General features: G+C 38.6%; 2 protein-coding genes across 2 annotated transcripts in view; one reads left to right on the top strand and one right to left on the bottom strand.

Annotated features, from left to right (window-relative positions):
- Positions 1-19,052, top strand: part of GTF2H2 (general transcription factor IIH subunit 2) — a 459,966-nt gene that overhangs the window by 176,064 nt on the left and 264,850 nt on the right. The window lies entirely within an intron of this gene.
- The window catches only part of SHB (SH2 domain containing adaptor protein B), a 63,774-nt gene that overhangs the window by 7,741 nt on the left and 36,981 nt on the right, over positions 1-19,052 (bottom strand). Inside the window, exons 3-5 of the mRNA XM_068176928.1 lie at positions 14,536-14,751; positions 8,312-8,483; positions 3,969-4,088 (exon numbers count right to left, since the gene is read on the bottom strand). Coding sequence (XP_068033029.1) covers positions 3,969-4,088; positions 8,312-8,483; positions 14,536-14,751 — 508 coding nt within the window. The remainder of the gene's footprint in view (positions 1-3,968; positions 4,089-8,311; positions 8,484-14,535; positions 14,752-19,052) is intronic.

The raw sequence follows: 19,052 nt of genomic DNA, 5'->3' as shown, positions 1-19,052 counted from the left end.
AAAATAATGATTTTGCAATATCATCAGAAAAAAAATGCTAACAATGTATGAAACATATGTTATTTTTCCATTCTGAATTTATTTTCCATTCCATAATCTTAACTTCTGTTACATGCTGTTACTTTGAACAAAGCCTATGTTTCATGTCAATGTATAGCAACAAGAAAATAAAATAAAACCTCCTCTGAAAAAAAACCTCACTGCTTAACTCCAGAGGAAAAAAAAAAAAAAAGAAAATTGAAAAATCATTTACTGGAGACATTAAGAGGCTGGCCTATGAACTGGTTTTCCTGTTTCAGCTTTGCTTTTTCAAGCATATTATACACAACACTGTCTCCATGATAAAATAAACATCTTTTCCCCTACAAACAAGGTGTAGAAGTGTTAATTTGCACCCAGTGTGTGAAAATCACTACTAAGCCCAGGCTCCATTCTCTATAACCAGTTCCCATCTGCTGCTTTGAAGGTAGTGAGAATCCTCAGCGTGTTGGATTTTCCATAGAAGTCACAGAATCCATACTTTCTGCTAACAGAAAGTTTATGGTTTAGGCTAACAACAGACTGGTAATACATTTTAAATACTTTTATTCAACTGCTAATTTAGAGACACATAAAAAAAATCCCATTACCTCTTTTAAAATTATACTGACAGGAAGAAACTTGTTATTTTGACAATATTACAAGAGTTACTTCCAAGAACAAAAATCAACAGAAAGATGAAAATCCAGCATTTATCCAGAACCCAAAACTACCCAAAGTTTATGTACTCAACCTTGGAAATCAGGACCAGTTCTACAGACTGTAATGACAAAAAACCCCTATAGTTTGCAATTTCCTTTGCTATTCAGGGAAACCACATGCCTGTTTATGAGTCCAGAGGATCAGGATGTCAAAAGGCACCACCCTCTCTGAATTCAGCTCTGTACTTCCAGTAGCTGTGATTGTGCAGGAACTATCTGACAGAACAGAAAGGAATGCCTGTTACTGTTTTTGCTCACAGACTGCACATTTAGTTAACCTGTGAGATAATCCTTATCTAAAATTAAGAACAGCCACGTTTCCCGAAATTGAAATGTGAGTCAGGAAATGAAGTGGTGTGGGCACGGTGCACACTGCTGCAAGCCTTGGGAGGGGGAAATCCTGACTGAAAGGATTAGCTAGTAGAGCCCAGTTGGTGCCTGGTCTTCACTGGGCAAGACTGAAACATGATAACCCCATCCTGAGATCCTGTTCTATTGCTATGTCAGAAAGGCATCTCTGTGATCCTGATGTTCACTGAAGTAACTGCTGAACACCTAGAACATTTATAAGAATGAAGTGGCTCTCCCTCTTTCATTTGCGCATCTACTTCTACCTTTTTCACCAGTGTGCTTGTTAGTAAAGAACAGGTCTCAGACAAGGAATTTGAAACTAGGCATATTTCAATAGCAGCCAGAAATTTCTGGTTACAGCACAGTTACCAAGAATATGGGTCTCCAATTTTTACCCAGCCTTCTGCAATTATAATTGTGTTCAAGGAAAGAGTGGGTGGGTATGAGCAAGCCAAATATCTACAACCCTGAAGGAATGCAGAGAGGAGGAAACACAGTGAACAGTCCAGGGCTGACAGAGGAGATTCAAGAGAATGTACAGCTGCTCCTCATGCCTTTGGGATCATTTTGTTCTGGGAAGGTAGATTATATCCTTTTCCTCTTCTGCTGTGCAGAATTTAAATAATGCTGGAAAGGAGGCTTAGCTCTTTGGATCCCAATCCATAGAAAGATGCTTTTAGCTTCAAACACTTGTCACCAACAATACCAATTCCTTGCTTCTAACTGAGATGGGCAACATAAATGTGTACTTCAATGAAACCTTCTCTGATGCCCCCAGAGATAGCTAATCCACATGCAATTAAATTTCACTGGGTAAACTACACAATCTCAAAGCAACATGACGTGAGCAACTTAAACTACCTCAATGACTGTTTTATACACTGATGCATTTTAATTTAGCAATAAAGCTATTTTCACACTCATTTCATTATATTTGGAATGATAATTTTTGGATTTTGAACCAGACAGATATCTCACACAAATAACCCATGCAAGTCAGCCTGTCTGGTTCTCTCAATGTCCACAGAACATAAAAAGACTTCCTGCTACTGGAAAAAATGGTCTTCAGAGATGTCTCCATTATGAAATATTCAGCTATATTAAAAGAAAATGAGCAAGTTCTACCCTCTTTTCACTTTTCAGATACAGGTAATGTTTGGGTAGATTCTCATTGCTGTGTTTTGGGAAACAACCTTTTGTTATTAGAGAAAAGAAAACTTAAAAACTAGAATGAAGTGGTTTGGGTTTGGTTTTTGCTTTCTGTTTTGTTTTTAGAAAAAGCTTGTCACATGAAACAGAAGAACTGATTGTAAATCACTGTTACTTAATCTCAGTACAAAATCAGGGTGTGATTCTTACTTTTTCCCTGAAGCAGAAATGAAACATTTAACCAAAAAAAAAAAAGCTAACTCACACATGGTACTAAAGGTCCCCAAGAAGCACAAACACACCTAAGAGACAATGGAAACATTGTAGTTCTGTCCAAACAGACTACAAAAGGATACTAAAGGCATGATCTCAGCTGTCCAAAGCAGCAAAATATAATTTTAACTGTCACCTTTTCTCTGGAAGTTCTGCTCTAGCAGAAACAAAAATCACTGGGCTAATGCAAGAATTAAGTGAAATACTTTTAAAAATAGGTCATATTCCAAGACTTTGAATTTAAGGGAAAAATTAGGCCTGAGGGAATATTTTTATCAAAGCTTGTACCATTAATGCTTCAGTGTTTGAAAATATCTAGAAGACACCTATATCAGAGTACACAGAGATCAAATTACAAAAGAGGTAACAGGAACTCAACCACAATTCTAAAGCAGGTATGTTCCAACTCAAAGCAAACCTCTGCATTACAGAGAGATCCCAAGAATAACAGCAGAGGAAATATGATTTAAAATATACTCCTACTAAATATTTTTCTTCTCAATTCCTAGAAAAGAATTTTAAACTTATAAAAAAAAGGATCTGCTTTGGTGCTATTTATAAAAACATCTGTTACAACCAGGTATCACCATCATTCCAGCAGTAAAATGTATTTTCAGAGCAGACCTGTGAAGAAATGGCATAAATGCCAAACTGGCAGGAGTAATGGTTGTGAAAAGGGCAAGCTGGCCTGTACCCCAGACCTACTTGGAAGGTTAGGTTCCACATCAGACCCTATCCTGCATGAAGGAAAGAAAGGAAACATTTCTCTTTGAACCTGTACAGCCTATCCCAAGGCAAAGGGGCTTTTTTTTTCTCTGGCACACAAAACCTTGACAATCTTCCTCAGCTAGAAAATGAAGTGAACTTATTATCCTGTCATAGGTGGGAAAGGTAGGCTAGATGATCTTTGATTGTCCCTTCAAACACCAACTGTTTAGGAATTTTTATTATGTTATGTTGAAGACATCTGTAATGTACCCTGCTCAGCCTAAGCTAGGTAAGGCAAATTCAGAGCAGTGCTAAGACTGGAATACTGCTAATTTCCTAATTCTATAGATCTTTCATCCTCAATCCTTGGCTTTTTACTTCAAAATGCTGTACAGCTTTACTCCAGTAAAGTACACAAAACAAAAGGAATAAAATCCCCAAACAATACAGTTCCTTATTCAACCTAAAGCAGAAGCAGCAGGAGCGTTTCAAATTAGAACCAGAAAAAAAATTAATCCAAGTTTATTTAGTTAAATGGACACCAAATGAAGCCTAAAAATCTATTAACATCTCCAGATAGGAAGGTACTAATTCAGTGGCTGTAACTATACATCATGTAGTCCCAAACACTCTGGAGTCCTTTGGAGCTAAAACAGTGCAGCAACAAACTGGATTATTTTCTAGTATGGCACCAGAGAAGTTAGGGTTTATAAATACATTTACTATGTTTTACTAACAAGTACTTACTTCAGTGAAAGAGAATAGTCATGCTTGCTTGTTTGACTATTTCTCACAAGGTAGCTACACTCCTTACATAAACGCAACAGGTTTTCTGCATCTGTCCGACTGATTGCTCCATGATACCATCTAGAAAAAAGCAAAGAGCTTAATAAACACACAGAAATATTCCCACTCATATTGCTTTCACTACTTAATTTTTTAAGGTGTAAATTGTTACCAATAGCACATGGATACCTTTAATATATAATATATTATGGATAAAAAGCTCTGGATGAAGTTATTACAAATTGTGGAGGCTTCTCATTCCTGTCAGCTGAGGGGAAAAACCTCAGATCAGGAAACCACGCAAAAAGATTGGCGTACATGTTTATGTAAGCAATTCCCATTTAGAGAAACACATTATAATCTGTCTTGCAAACAGATCCATGATATATACAATTTGCTCTATTTCATCCCTGGGATATATCAGTTTTTGAACTAATACACAAAATAAACAACACAAGCAAAGAAACTGAAGATCGTACATGGAGAATATGAATAGTTAACAGTGGAAAGGATTTGCTAAAATAAATCTTTGAAAAAGGAGAAGAGTGATAAAGTGTGAAGATCTATCAAAAAGGCACATTCTAAAAAGAGCTGTGGCAATTCTGAGAGCTTTAGATAAAGCTCTAGTGGATCTGTGGAGTGGATGTGAACAACTCAGGGAAAACAGGAAATTGGGTGAGGAGAGGTGGATCCTTCATTGAACTAGCCACTGCCAACACAGAAGCTTCCCAGTGCATGCTGCTCTGTATCAGCTTTCAAAACCTCAGACTCCACAAGTAAGCACTTTGACCCTTCCTTAAGTTTCCAGAGCAATGTATTGCGTCTAACCCTGTACTGTGTCAAACGTAGCTCTGAGGAAGATCTCTCCCTCCCTGCAATTGCCAGCTGCCCTTTGAAACGCTATGTGACACTACCACATCTGCCTAAGCAAGACAATGAACACATCAGAAGTGCTCTCTGTTCTTACCAGGAACTGTTGCTTGCTTTGTGTAAAAGAGTTTCATTCCATTTGTTCTTACTCTAAGAAAGATGCTCCAACTAAAAGATAGGTGAATAAGGACCAGATAAGCTTCTTTGACAGAAATCATGCCCTTAACTGCCTTTTGCTGGTGTCTCCATTGTCTAATCTGATGAATGTGCTAAAAAAATAAAGTTGGTACCCAAAATAAAAATTCTCTGAGTGCTTGATTAAAAACAAAGTCTGCATTAGAGGGAACGAAAGAGAGGTTGTACTTTGTATAGTCAAGACAGACTAGAAAGGGAGGCCCTGACAGCTTAATCACTTCACAAATAGGATGGAGACACAGATACAAATGATTTCAGGCAGTCTCTTTCTCATCTCCCATTAGCTATTTGCTGGTGAAGGATATTTCTTAACAAGCAATTTAAAGACTAGATTGCCTTCTAAGTGTGGCAGAATAATATTAACACAAGTGTGAATCAATAAATGGATTTGGGAGAATTTAAAAACTTTTCCTATTAGCTACAATTATCTTTGTTTTCTTTTCTCCCCAGAGGGCCAAATAAAACAAAAGTGAACTATTACCTTATCAAAATAAGGGAGATGCCGAACTCTGATATTCAGAGAGAAATGGAAAAAGAACACAGGGCTGGTTTGAGGAAGAAAAACCTGCTTTTAAAAGTTGAAAGTAAAACAGTGGATGAAACAACATCTGATTCAGATGTGATGTCTGGAAGCTGTTTTGGCTACACCTGACAGTAAGCAGCAGTATCCAGAAGTGTAATTGTTTGTGAGTCATATGCCCATGTAATTGGGACACTCCGATTGCTCCTGCTCCAGCTACCTAGTGCGATAAGCAAAATGCAATAATCAGCTTTAAGTTCCTGAGAGATTTGCTGTTCAACTGTATTGGGTCTGTTTATCCTGGGTGTGTTGATTTTTTGGAATGTCAGCATATAAGCATTTGTGAAGAAAGGTCAAAAATTCAAACACCAGTGATGTAGTCTTAAAGTGCAATGACAGCTTGTGAAAGACACCAGTGCAAAAGTATGGAACAAACTGAATGTCTTCTAAGATATCCTGGAAAACACATGCACACGATGCATACCTGAAAGCAAAATTATAACATAATCACACACTTTGACCCTTAACAGGATCTCCTTCCAAGTTTCTAAGTACCCTGATTGTGGTTTACAGAATGCTCTTCCTGACGCCCCTTACTTTGTCAATGGTCAGGTTTCAGCCACTAAGGGGCCACAACTCCACTGAAGACAGGAGAGCAGCATCAATTATACAGTAAGTATAATAAGTTATTATAGCTTATATAATGCACAACATTACTCTGTTTCTGATTAAGAGCAAAACGGGAAACCACAAGATCTTGATTATAAGGCTGGGAGGGATTCACTTTCAATAAGACAATGGAAACAGCAGAACACACTTTTTTCTTTATACTGTTATTGAAGAAATAGAACAAATTACTTTGATTCCCCTGGGTCCATGAGTTAATAAGGTCACAGTTACAGATTCCTCAGTCACAAGTAACTAAAAATATTTTCTTAATATACTAACTCACCTTGGTATTTCTGCCTATTTGGGGAATATCCTAACCTATCCATCCACTTGCCAATTTGTGTGCATCCTTTTCTTTAGATCTTATATTCCTTTCTGCAAAAACAGACTCCGCTTTTGCAGAAAAAGAAGGAAGGGTTTGGCATGTGCTGTGGAGATGTCTCAAACTTTTAAAACAAGTAATTTGAATTATTATGAATAATCGATGGTAAAATAAATGTGGACTCTCTCACTTTATGACGCATCATTGTTAACTGCATTCATTTTATCATGCTGAAGAAACAAAAAAAAACCCCTCATGTCACTGACATTTGAATAGTTAAGAAGAAAAAACTAGACCTGCAGTTTTTAATTGTAACATTTAACTGCAGTTATACTAAAAGACAGAACACCACCACAGCATATTTTTGAGTAAAAAATTAGGTAACAGAATCTCACCTTCCTGCAGTTATTTTTAATGTATTTGGGACTGGGCAAGCAACTCTGGTAAGCTGGAACTACATGACTTTGAGAACCACATTTACAGTTAAATTTACAGCCTTTTAGTTTATTTACCTAACAGTATCAGTGACTGATGTCACAATAATGGTTGCTACTTCCTCTACTGGAGATAAGCATACAATCAGTCAATGGGCAGATGGTTCAAAGGCTGAGGTTGATTAGATGGAACATGACAACATGCAGATGATATTATCTGTTTCAAAATTAAGCTTCCAAATACTGCCTGAAAAATAGAATGCCAAAGGAAAAGCAATTTCTGGAACCACCTCCTCTCAAACACTAGGAGAGGATTCCTTCCTACTGAGGGTTCTAAGTGTAAAAGGATTGTTAATCCTCTCAATACCACTGGCATTAAGGAAAAAAGTATTCTCACAAAGTGCATACTCACATCCATGCTCACATCCATGCCCTCCCTCTCCAGTGCAAATAAATTCTGCCTCTAACCCAGAGTGAGAGTTTCTGGAGTGGACTGCCTTCAGGGATTCAAGACACAGCTTATCACTTTACTGCATGAATCCACTGGCTTTTCAGTGACCAGGAATATCAGTCTAACTTTTGTAAATTGCTCTACTTTTTCACTTTTCAGGATTTTTCTCTGTGCAGCAGGAATTCTGGCCCCTTCTCTGAGGCTGCACCTTTGGTATGATACAGGACAGTGGGTCATTCCATCACACAAGCCAGTCTGTCCAAACTATTCAAAGAAGGGAATTAATAAGGCAGGACAGGGCCCACTCTTGTGGATACCCTACCTTTCCTACAGGGAATTCACCCAGAAGCTGAATTTGAAGCTGACAGAAGTGCATCTAAATATCGCCCTCAAGTTTGATAGCAAAAGGATAGAAATAACAATCTGTTTTCTGAAAGCTGCTTAAATGGTCCCTAGAGGAGAACCACTGCCAGATGCAAGGCAAATTGGATGTATTAGAAACATGCTCTGCAGCCACAAATATATTGGATTCATGCACCTTTAAAGAGAATTTGGTTACATGTGATATACAACTTTTTTTCCCCTAAGGCAGTATAAACAAGGTTGAAAATGGAATAACTGAACATACTAGACAGATAAAATTCACTGTTTCTGAGATGAGTTTCCTGTTTAACACTATTTTGCTCCCCGACAAAAATTATTTACATTTTGTGGGATTAGTAAGAGTAAGTTTTGGGGTTTTGAGGATACTGAGGAGGGAAGCTGAACAACAGGATCTGGGTGCTTACTGCTCCTGTAAGTGGGGAGGCAAAGAGCTAGAGAGCAATTACTGTGCTTACTTACATCTGCTTTTCCAGTTGAATAGTTGGATCTATTCTCTCTCCCAGGATACCACAAAATTCTGGACTGCCATGTTTGATAGGTTTAAAGCCTCCTCCAGGTGCTCTTAATTGCCTGTGCTGGTCATTTGAGGGAGAAGGAGATGCTTGCCGTTTCCCACTTCCATTAAACTGGGCTGCAAGATACACAATAATTACCTCTCCAGGCAAGGTTAGTAAGGACCAAAAGAGTTGTAGCACTTAGAGTGGTTGTCACACCCCACAGAGAATAAACATATACCCACTAGCATTAAGATGCTTTATCTACAAAGTTATATGTATCATATAAAGTGTTTCTTACTATACAGAGTACAGTCCTAAAACTCTCCTGTTTTTCCAGTAATAAAATTCACACTCTTCTAAACCTTCTTATAATATCTACTGCTTATCTTGACATTTGATCCTCCAGAGTTGATGCTGTTAAACAAGTAACAGTAACAAGCCTTCAGTCACCTGCCATAATTCCAAAAGGAAATAAGTGAGAACATCAGTCTGCCTCAGGTTATGTGGTATCATCCTAACAGTGACCTGGGGGCAAATCAGGCAGCTAACATCCATATCAGAAATACTGTCAAGCAGCAAAGAATTAACAGTGCATCCACTCACACACTGCTGGCACAAAGCTTTTGCCTTTAAAATCTAGGAAACAGATGACAAAAGAAAAATAGCCTTTAATAATTTCTCTCACTAACTACATTAATCCAAGAAAAGAAACACAACTTATTTTGCAAAGCTGTAATTTATTAGAGAACTGCAACACCCGTAGCCAAGCACATACTAATATGTCAGCATTCTCATTCTACAATAACAGATTCCACATAGCTACAATTTAAAAAAAAATACTAAAGGACAGAATGGTGACAGGAACAGTGAAAGAATCTACCCACAACATATTCCTGACTCTCATTGCCTTCTCTGGTTTGCTACTTCATCAAAAACTAACATCCCCAGCTACAAATTATTGTATATTAAGGCCATCTAGTGAGGACCAGGCAGAGAACCTTCACTGTGTCAGGAGGTAAAAATCACAGTGCTCACAAGCACAAACAGTTCAATCAGCCCCCATGTGAGTTTCAACAGCAATCCTGGAGAAAAATGTTACAAGGAAAACTGAAGGGACTCCCTACAAAACTTAAAGGCCTCATGCACTTAAAAGTGAACTTACTATAACACACAGTCAAGTAAGCATGTGGGTAACAGAATTAAGAGTTTTAAAGCAGACAGCTGCAATGTTCAAGTTCAAAAAGAGAATGCACAGAGACATGTTGGATGAGGAAAGTGTTTTGGATCTATTTTTAAAAAATTATTTATGCTTCTGTCATGAAGCTTAGGACACTTCCAAATCCCCCCTCTGCTCAGAGAAAGTAAGCACAAGTTTTTATTGCAAAATTTGGGCCAACGTATTCAATCACATTCCTAAGTATGCATGGTGGAAATATGCTGATTCTTTCTTAATATAAACTCAGATTTAACCTCATTACTGGATAATAAATGCTCATCAGCGTAACAAGGAGAAACACTGCATGTGGATACTTGCCCGTGACATATATGAGCAGTATTATTTCAACTCTAAGAAAAACACCCGGATGTAACTTGGGTACTCTCTGAAAACCAGTGAGCTTATTGTCACCTTCTGAACAAGGAACATCTTTCAGACATCAAAAACTTAGTTCACATAAACTCAGTTCTGACTGTTAACAACTTATCATTACAACACAATATCACGGAATGGCTTGAGTTGGAAGTGACATTAATGATTATCTAGTTGCAAACTCTTAAGAGCAGGGAGATGCCACCACAGGCAGTGATTTCATCCACTAAACCACATTATTCAGAGCCCCATCCAACCTGGATTTGAACTGTTCCAGGGAAGGGGCATCCACAACGTCACACACAGCAACCTGCTCCATTGCTTCACCATCTTTGACTAAACAATTTCTTCCTAACTTCTAATGTAAACTGCTCTTTCAGTTTAAAATCATTCCCTCTTTTTTTTAATCTCTATATGCTCATGTAAAAAGTCACTAACATGATGATAAGAGGTAGGAACTATTCTCCAAAACCAGGACAAAGTCAAATTTCAGATGCTTTTGAATGTTGGAGCAGATTAAAGTGACAAGTGTGATACCCAGTCTGGTACCTACTGACCCAATGATGTAGTCAGGTCTGAGTTTTGGCTGCTATGAATCCTCTCTTAAACAAAGCTAAAGTATATCCAGCCACTGCAGTTATGGAACTAACTGCAATACCTGACGCTTCCACACTCACCACGCGGCCTCTCTTCCACTGCCCTGTAATTCCTGCCCTACCCCTGTGACAGTAGCATGCCAGAACGCCCTTGCTTTAGGTCACTCAGGGTACTAGGCAACACCTTTCCATTCAACAGCAGTAGAAGCCAGAAAACATTTGGCATTTATAAAACCTTCCTTGAGCCCTTGATCAGTGCTGGAAACTACTACCAAATGGCCCTCTTGACCATTGAGACCCTCTTTGAAAGAAAGGGTCACATATTCTGTAAAGCAATACTAAGATTGGATTTACAGACTTCACGAGCATTTCCTTTACCCAAAGGTTTTCTGTGCCCACACAACAGTTTGAAGAGGACAGATTTCTCACGAACTCACTGGAAGCCAGTGTCAGTGTGACATTCTTCAATGGGCCCTCCGGTGCCCATGCTATCTTCTATCTATCCAGTGGGCTCTCCCTGGTGTTATCTCCTTTTCTAGCCAGACTTGTGTACCTGGAAGCTACCTTGTTCCTGTTACTTTGCCAACCTCAACTCTTCTGGGCAAACCAGTCTGCCCAGCTCAGCAGGAGTTCTAACAAGACCTGCTTGCTTTCTGTAAAAGTCATCAAAAACACATTTTAGCTTCAGCTGGACAGCCTCCAATAAAACAATCCCAAATTTGTTTGTGAAAGAACTCCAGCTGCAGACAGTCAAAATGCTGCATTCCAGTTCCGCTACACAGAGACACATCTTTTAGCACAGCAAAATCCATAGGCTATGTACATCTTGCTCCATCCACAACACCAGAATGACACCAGCCTCAGGCCCATCCTTAGGAGTCAGAGCACACACACAGTGCCCTCAGCCTCAGCCTTTTCATAGCTTGTGCACTTTCATTCTGACAAATCTCAAAGTCCAGGTTGGAGATAAACAGGTTTTAGCTATGCTTCAGCAAAAAATCTTGAAATCATGGCAGAAGAACAATTTTTTTCCTTCCAAGACTTACATGAGTAATTAGGTTCATGCTAATTCTAGTGTTGCTGGTGATTTTTGTTTGTTTCTACAGTCTATCACCTGACAAACCAAAAACATTTGCTGCATAAGTCCCTGTGTCTGCAACTGTCATCACAAATATATGTTGTTCCTTCCAGATGAATTTCACAAAATAGGAAAGTTTCAGCAGAGGGTCTCTCCAGGATTTCCACAGTTCCACGGAACTGGGAGATGGTAATTGTGGGCCTGTAAAGTGGGGCTTACCCATTGCTAGAATTTTTAACAGTTAGACCAACACTGCACTTTTCAGAAAAATTCACCTCAGCTAAGAATTGAAAAAACCCTTTCCTGGGCTACACTATGGAACCACGGACTTAGTCAGAAGAGCACTTCATACATCTCAGCAGGGGTTCAACACTTCTCCATTGCAAACTTTCCACCGTTTCAAACTTCAAAGCTGGGCCTCTTCTTCCTTATTTTAAACAATTACTACTCCTAGGACAAAGATGAATTCTAGAGACACTAGATGAAACAGCAGTTTGCAATCTGGCTTGCAGCCAATCCTTAGACATTTCTTTGTGACAAAAGAAATTCTTGTACCTAAAATAACATTGGATCTAAAACAAATTAATGTGTAATGAATGGCAGACGTAATGAGAGAATCTAATTAATCTCAAAAAGTGTTTTCTCTTCTTATTTTAAATAAGAATTCTCTATCCTGAACCTGTAAGTAAATTAACCATATCATAATACCATTTAATTAAACCTCTCTTTAGTCTATTAATTCTGTAAAGCAATATTTTGCTCTGTGTGCTTTTGTAACTGCATAGTACTTGAAAGAATATTTACACATAAACCAATCATAAAATCTGGTATTGGACTGACCTTGTTAATTTACAGTTACATGTAAAATCTGAAAAGTAAATAATAAGAAAAAAATTAACAAATCTAAGATTCTTTATTTTAAAACAAATCAGAAAAACCCTATTTCAGAATTTACATGATAAAGACCAAAAAAGTGGACACAAAGATGAATACAGAGCTTAAGACAAGATCCAAATGAATTAAAACTCATAGATTTCATATAGTATGACCAATACATAACGGATAATAATTTACATATGCCCATATGTGACTCTTTAGACTTAACTTTGAAAATCCAGTCTATGTAGCTGCTCTATTACTATTTGAAAAATTTGTGAAATGTGATCTCACTGGAGATGTGTACTGGTCCCACATTTTGTATCTCAGCATCATAAAGCAATGAAGTTGCTGGTTTTTGAAAGCTTGCTGGTTTTTTCTTTCTTTTTTGAAAGAAAAATTACTTCTGGGTAGCACACAATCTTCGACCTTGTGCGGGAAGTTATGTGATCAGATCAGGTTGTTTATCCAGTCATTTCTTCCCACAGGATGAAAAAAATCTGAAGATGTAGACTGCAAGAGCTCCTTGAATAACTGTTTCCAATGCTTAACTGTTCTTGCAGAGAAAAAAACAACTTGTGTAAGAACCTCTACTGATTCATTTTATATCTCATCTTCCCATCACACACTTGCTCATTTGTGAAGAAATTGGCTCCATCTTTTTGAGGATCTCCTCACAGGCATTAAAAAGTTCCCACTATGTCCCACCCAAAGTTTTCTGTTCTCCAGACTAATCAAGCCCAGTTCTCTCAGCATCTCTTCACATGTGCTGTCATGTGCTGCAGTTTTTTGTCATTTTGTTGGCTCTGTGCTAACAAAAATGTTTATCAACATCCCGCTTATATCAGAATCCTGCCACAGCATTATGCATAGTTCAAGAAATAAGAAGTAATGAGGAACAGTCACTTTGCTTCATCCACCAGCTTGCTTCTATTCACACAGACTAGCAGACTCCTAGCCTTCATCATGGTGAGGAGCATTGCTAGCCACATTTAGTTCACTTTCCCCCAGGACTGTTTAAGCCCCTTCTAGCAAAGCTGTATCCCAGCAAGTCAACCAGATCTAGGTCCATATCATTGCAGGGGATTAGTTTGTTTCAGATGCAAGTCTTTGGGTCTGTTCTCATTAGGTTTTGTAAGCTTGTTGTCAGTCCATTTCTCCAGCCTGTTCAGGTCCCTCAGAACGGTAGCTTTGCACACACCCTCTCCTCCTTTGGCTGTTATTCCAAGCTTGATAAAGGGCATTTCTTCTCCTTCTGCTCTTGGTTACTAATAACTGTGCTGAACAGGAAGGGTTCCAGAACATATCCTTGGAGGACTCACACTTGTAACCAGATTCCAGGAAGAGTACGAATCACTAACACTACCCTTTGAGGTCAATGACTCTGATAGGTTTTCTCAGATCTACTAGTCCACCTATCCGGACTACAACATTCCAAACACAGCCGATGCCACAGCACAACATGCTGAAAGCTAAAGTCTACACAGATGACACCTACTGCTCTCTTTCCATTAAGCAATCCAGTAGTTTTAACATAGAAATCAAACAGGCTTGTCGAGCAGGATTTACCTAGGGTAAATGCACACTGACTACCCAGTAACCATTGCTCTCAGGCTTCTTCCATGCTCAGTCCCAGAGCCACACCTCTTTTCTTCCCACCTCACCCTCAACACTTTATCACACTGTCCCTTTGAAAATAGCTCCACAATTTCAGGACCCTGCAAAGCAACTTCCTCACCACAGAGATACTCAACAATAAACACTATCTACATCCCTCCATTAAAATGAGGGTAGAGACAAGGAACGGGAGAATCAAAAGTTTACTTTTACTAAGATGATTGACAACAGGTTGGCTGAAGTACCAAACAAAAAGTGCAGCTCCGAATTTCTGCAGCAGGTAAAGATTTGAGATGACCCACATTCACTTTTCAGACATTTCTTCACACACACATACACAAAAGAGCATAAGTATTTGATTTACCCCTAAGGCAAGTATATATGGTATAACTGTGAGAAAGAATTTTGAGGCTGGGATCTAGGAATCCTACCTGCCAAAGCTGGGATGCTGACTTTGTTCCACTCCCACGGCTGATCATACTCATCTGCAGGCCTGTCATCATCTTGTGGCAATTTGCTTTCTCGTAAATGGCGACTCACCACACTTTCAGAATCGGATTCTACACCACTGCCTTCTGGTTCATAGGGTGTGTCATAGAGCTGCATGTTTTTCTGATGGGACTTCATGCCTTCCTGCTGTTGAAACTCTGTTGGCAAGGAGGAAAATTGCATCAGAATCACTACTAACCATGTCTTATCATTACAGTCTATAATTTTAGAGCATTCAACTTCCACCCATTTCTTAATAGCCACGTAATTATAGAGATGACAAGCTTGTACAAGACTTCTAAATTCTACCTCTACATTGGTAATTGGCTGGAAGCAAAAGTTTGCTCCAGTTAACAACCACAGCTTCATGCCTCCACCAACATTTCCCAGCTTGTGCAGAGTCAGATTGCAGGAAGCACACAATCCCTGTAAGCTGCTAAAAAGCACACTCATATGAACTGTACCTAAATTCCCAAGAACACTGAAATTTGTGTATAGTTAGCTCTTCAGGAGGAGATGGTTCTGAAGTGAAATTTGAAGGCACAAAGAACATTAAAAAGTAATCCCACAGTACAACTGTATATGCTGATAACAAAGAATTGTCTGTGTTTACACCTACAGAATATCAGCAAAAAATGAACTAGGACTAGAGCAAGAACACTAAAGAAAAGCATTAGAGCTTATCTAACATCAAGGGGGTTGTAACAGCAGTTCTCAGCTGCCTGAAAAGCAGTCAGAACCAAACCTTCTTGGGCAGAATCAGAAGAAGCAAGAAGGAGAAACAGGCACAAGAGGTAGCTCAAGAGATCCAAGTGGTACATTGTGGGTACCTTCTTCCCCTTGTGTGAGCTGCAGCCCTGGGATAGGTTACCAGGTAGGTCATGGCAAGTGTCTTCATTCTTTACAGAGCCTTGGTTAGGCAAAGCCACAGTCCCTCCATCTACTGATACAAAACTGGGTGGAGGGAGTGATAGACCAGGTGTCTGTGCTACCATTCAAAGGGACCCAGGGAGGCTGGGAAATGCAAGACTAACAGGCTAGAAAGCTGCTCAGCAGGGAAGGACTTCGGGATCCTGTATGGCAGCAAGTTAAACACAAGCCAGGAATGCACCTTCACAGGAATGAGGACAACCCAATCTGGGGTGCATCAGGGGTGCTGAATGCAGATCAAGAGCTGTGGTTCTTCCTCTCTACTCAGCACTGGCAAGGCCACATCTGGAATGCTGGGTCCAGTTCTCATCTGTCCAGCACAAGAAAAACACAGAATACTCTAGGAAGTTACAGCAAAAGGCTGTGAAGCTCAATAATGGGACTGAAGCACTTTTCACATGAGGAGAGACTGAAAGAGTTGAAACTGGCTAGCTGGGAGAAAATAAGTTTTACTGGGGACATTATCAATGCATATAAATCCCCGATGGAAGAGAGAGAAGACAGTCTTTTACTGACAGTGCCCAGTGACAGGCCAAGATATAACAGGCACAAGTCAAAATATATGCAATTCCATTTGAATTCCTCTGAACACAAGAAAACACATTTTGACTGTGATAATGGTCAAACATAGAAATAGGTTGCCTGGAGAGGCTGTGAAGTATCCATCTTTGGAAATATTCAAGATCTGACTGGACATAGTTATGGACAACCTATTCTAGCTGAACCTGCTTTGATAGGATTTTTTATTAGATAATATCAAGAGGTCCCTTCCAACTTCAGATGTTGTGTGATTATACTGACCACTGCAACAACAAAATAAGAACACCAATAATGTAGCAAATTGCAAAGTTATGAAAAGACTCAGAGAGAGAACTTTTTAAGCTACAAATGAAGTAAAGATCTAGAGTAGTTCTTTCTGTTAAAACAACAAAAGTCATAAATCAAGTCACATATTAACAACAATATTATAATCAAGTCAATCCTCCAAACCACTTCAAAGTACAGTGAAAAGTCTGCAAAATGACAGTGTCCTTATTCTTTCAAAAAATTATTTCATTTACACATTAAAAATATGGTAAATTTGAAGAAATATACACCACAATTGAAGACACAAGCAAGATACATCCTGTTAATTTCTAGTTATGAACAATCACATCAAGAAAAAATGCTGCATTGAGGAAAAAAAACTGTAATAGAAAGAATACACTGTTCTCTTGCATACTCTGGTTCAAAAAGATAAACATTTTGTTTTCTGAAGTCAGAAAAGTGGTATGTATCCTTTTGTTTTTCAGTACTGTGGACCCAGTCAATGCTACACCAAGAAATGTGCATTTCTGAGGAACAGAAGCTAAATCAGTTGTAAGTGCCAAACACAAATTTGTGTGCCAAATACAGCTATGCAATTGGCTCTTTGTGTGTGAGCATATTTCAATACAAGAACTCTTACCTGATATTTTTCTTTTACCCAGAAGACCAAAGCATCAGGCCATATAGAAAAGTTTATCAGTAAATAGAAGGTGGTTCATGTTCAGGAAACATAATTAGAAAAATTATGAATATTTGATTCTAAAGCAGAAATGTTTTTCTAGGAAAAGCTACAACCTAGATGGAGGGAAGTGCAGGGCTAGAAGCTGGACTTAATGATCCTTGTGGATCCCTTTCAACTCATCATATTCTGTGATTCTGTGATATATAAAAAGATATGCATGTATGCACATACACTTCTACACACATATCTCCAATCTCTTTTGTAAAGCTTTGTATAAACATGCTTGAAAATTCACCTTTGAGAGTATTTGTCAATTAAAGTAATTTTACTAAAAGCTAAATCAGAAAAAGTTCCATTCAATAAACAACAGCACAGCTGAATCTGTACCATAAGCAGTATTAGCATTATACACACTGATAGTTCAGTGCAAACATGATATTCAAGAATCAGATAGTAGAAGACCACAGCACACTTGTGATGAGGCATTTCTCATGGTAGTTTTACAGCTTCTAACAGTGACAGCTCTAAGGGCTAAAATAGTCTTTGGAAAGATTAGGAAGTAAAAAACTATGTTAATTTAACTTTTTCTTTAGCAATTCACTTTTATGATCCACATAATTGGAATTCTTATTGCTGATTAAAAGTACATTTGTATACAATTCAACAATAAGTTAATAGCTATCAGAAGAAGCAACAATTGAAGTTTTGAAAACAGTAACTTTGCTAGCAGCCTGGAAGACTCCCACAGATAATTCCTGTTCTCACAGATCAGCGGTTATTAATCAGGTTCCAGAAGTTTGGGCTCCTGTATAAAACCAAGAACCTGACTAGAAGAGGTACCAAAACTGAAACAACACTGTGAGATATAGGACTCAACTTGACATTGTTCTTCCCACTTGGTGAACAAGTCTGATACTCACATACAAAACAGAGCTCCACAGGACAAACAGCCACATCAGCCACACCAAACACCTTAATAGCCTAAATAACTGAACACTATATTCCTGAAAGTAGTTTGAAGAGAATTAGGGGATATATCATCAAGAGAACAGAACAGCTATGACGCCGACCAAGTAATCTTTGCAACATTTCCTTACTTGCTTACCGAACCCAACAGGTGAACTTTTACAGCTTGCCTTCCAAAAGGATGCAACAGACTGAAAAACAACCAGACCATTCTATAATGACCAGATGCCGATAGATATGTCCTTCATCTCCAACTCAAGCATGCAGTAACAAGAGGTCAAACAATGTAGTTGCACTATGAAAAAAACTTCTGACAATATAAAAGCCCATTTTTCCCAAATCAAGCACATCTGTAAATGTCACCAGGCAGTAATAAACTCAATGCCATTTTACAGCCCATTTTTAACATCTCTTTTGATGAAACATTAGACAAGCAAAATGCAGGAGTCTTACTGCCACAATCATGTAAGGAATGTTAGTTACAGAGAGGTTCCCTGAAGTTAAGGGCTTGCAAGAATTTTTGTTCTGTGTGGTGAAAGGCAATGAACAATGACTGTGCAGGTTGGGAAGCTAAGAGAGGTTCCCGCACCACAGTAACAGCACATCTTGCTCGTCCACATCTAATATGCAGGAATAATCTAAACCTGCAGGAGACAAAATCACTACCTTGTATCAATTCCCTGATTTTTTCAACCTCTGCTATTCTATTGAGAAACCTTTTAAAAAAATTACATGCAACCAATCACAGCATCAGTGGTAAGACAGACATACGTGGTTCTTTATCAGTCTGACAGCCATCTGTAATTTATGCATACTCCACTGAAAACCAGGGAAAACTATAGTGGAATTGAATACAATCACATTAACTTACAGATTGATCAACAGCAGCACAATAAAGCTGTTTTGACTTGCCAGTATGTCAGATTTCAAAGTGCACTGGCCCATACATATCAGGTACAAAAGTGATAAACCAGACCCCTATCCATCTCAGCTACCACTTTCAAGACTAGTGACAAATTAAAATTACAGTCCTGCCAGTTCTTCAGCTGCTTTCTCTAGCCAGAAGACCTGTCC

Source organism: Anomalospiza imberbis, chromosome Z (assembly GCF_031753505.1).
Source record: "Anomalospiza imberbis isolate Cuckoo-Finch-1a 21T00152 chromosome Z, ASM3175350v1, whole genome shotgun sequence".
Lineage (NCBI taxonomy): Eukaryota > Metazoa > Chordata > Aves > Passeriformes > Viduidae > Anomalospiza > Anomalospiza imberbis.
The sequence above is the reverse complement of the archived record's forward strand: the minus strand, read 5'-3'. Positions and strand labels throughout refer to the sequence as shown.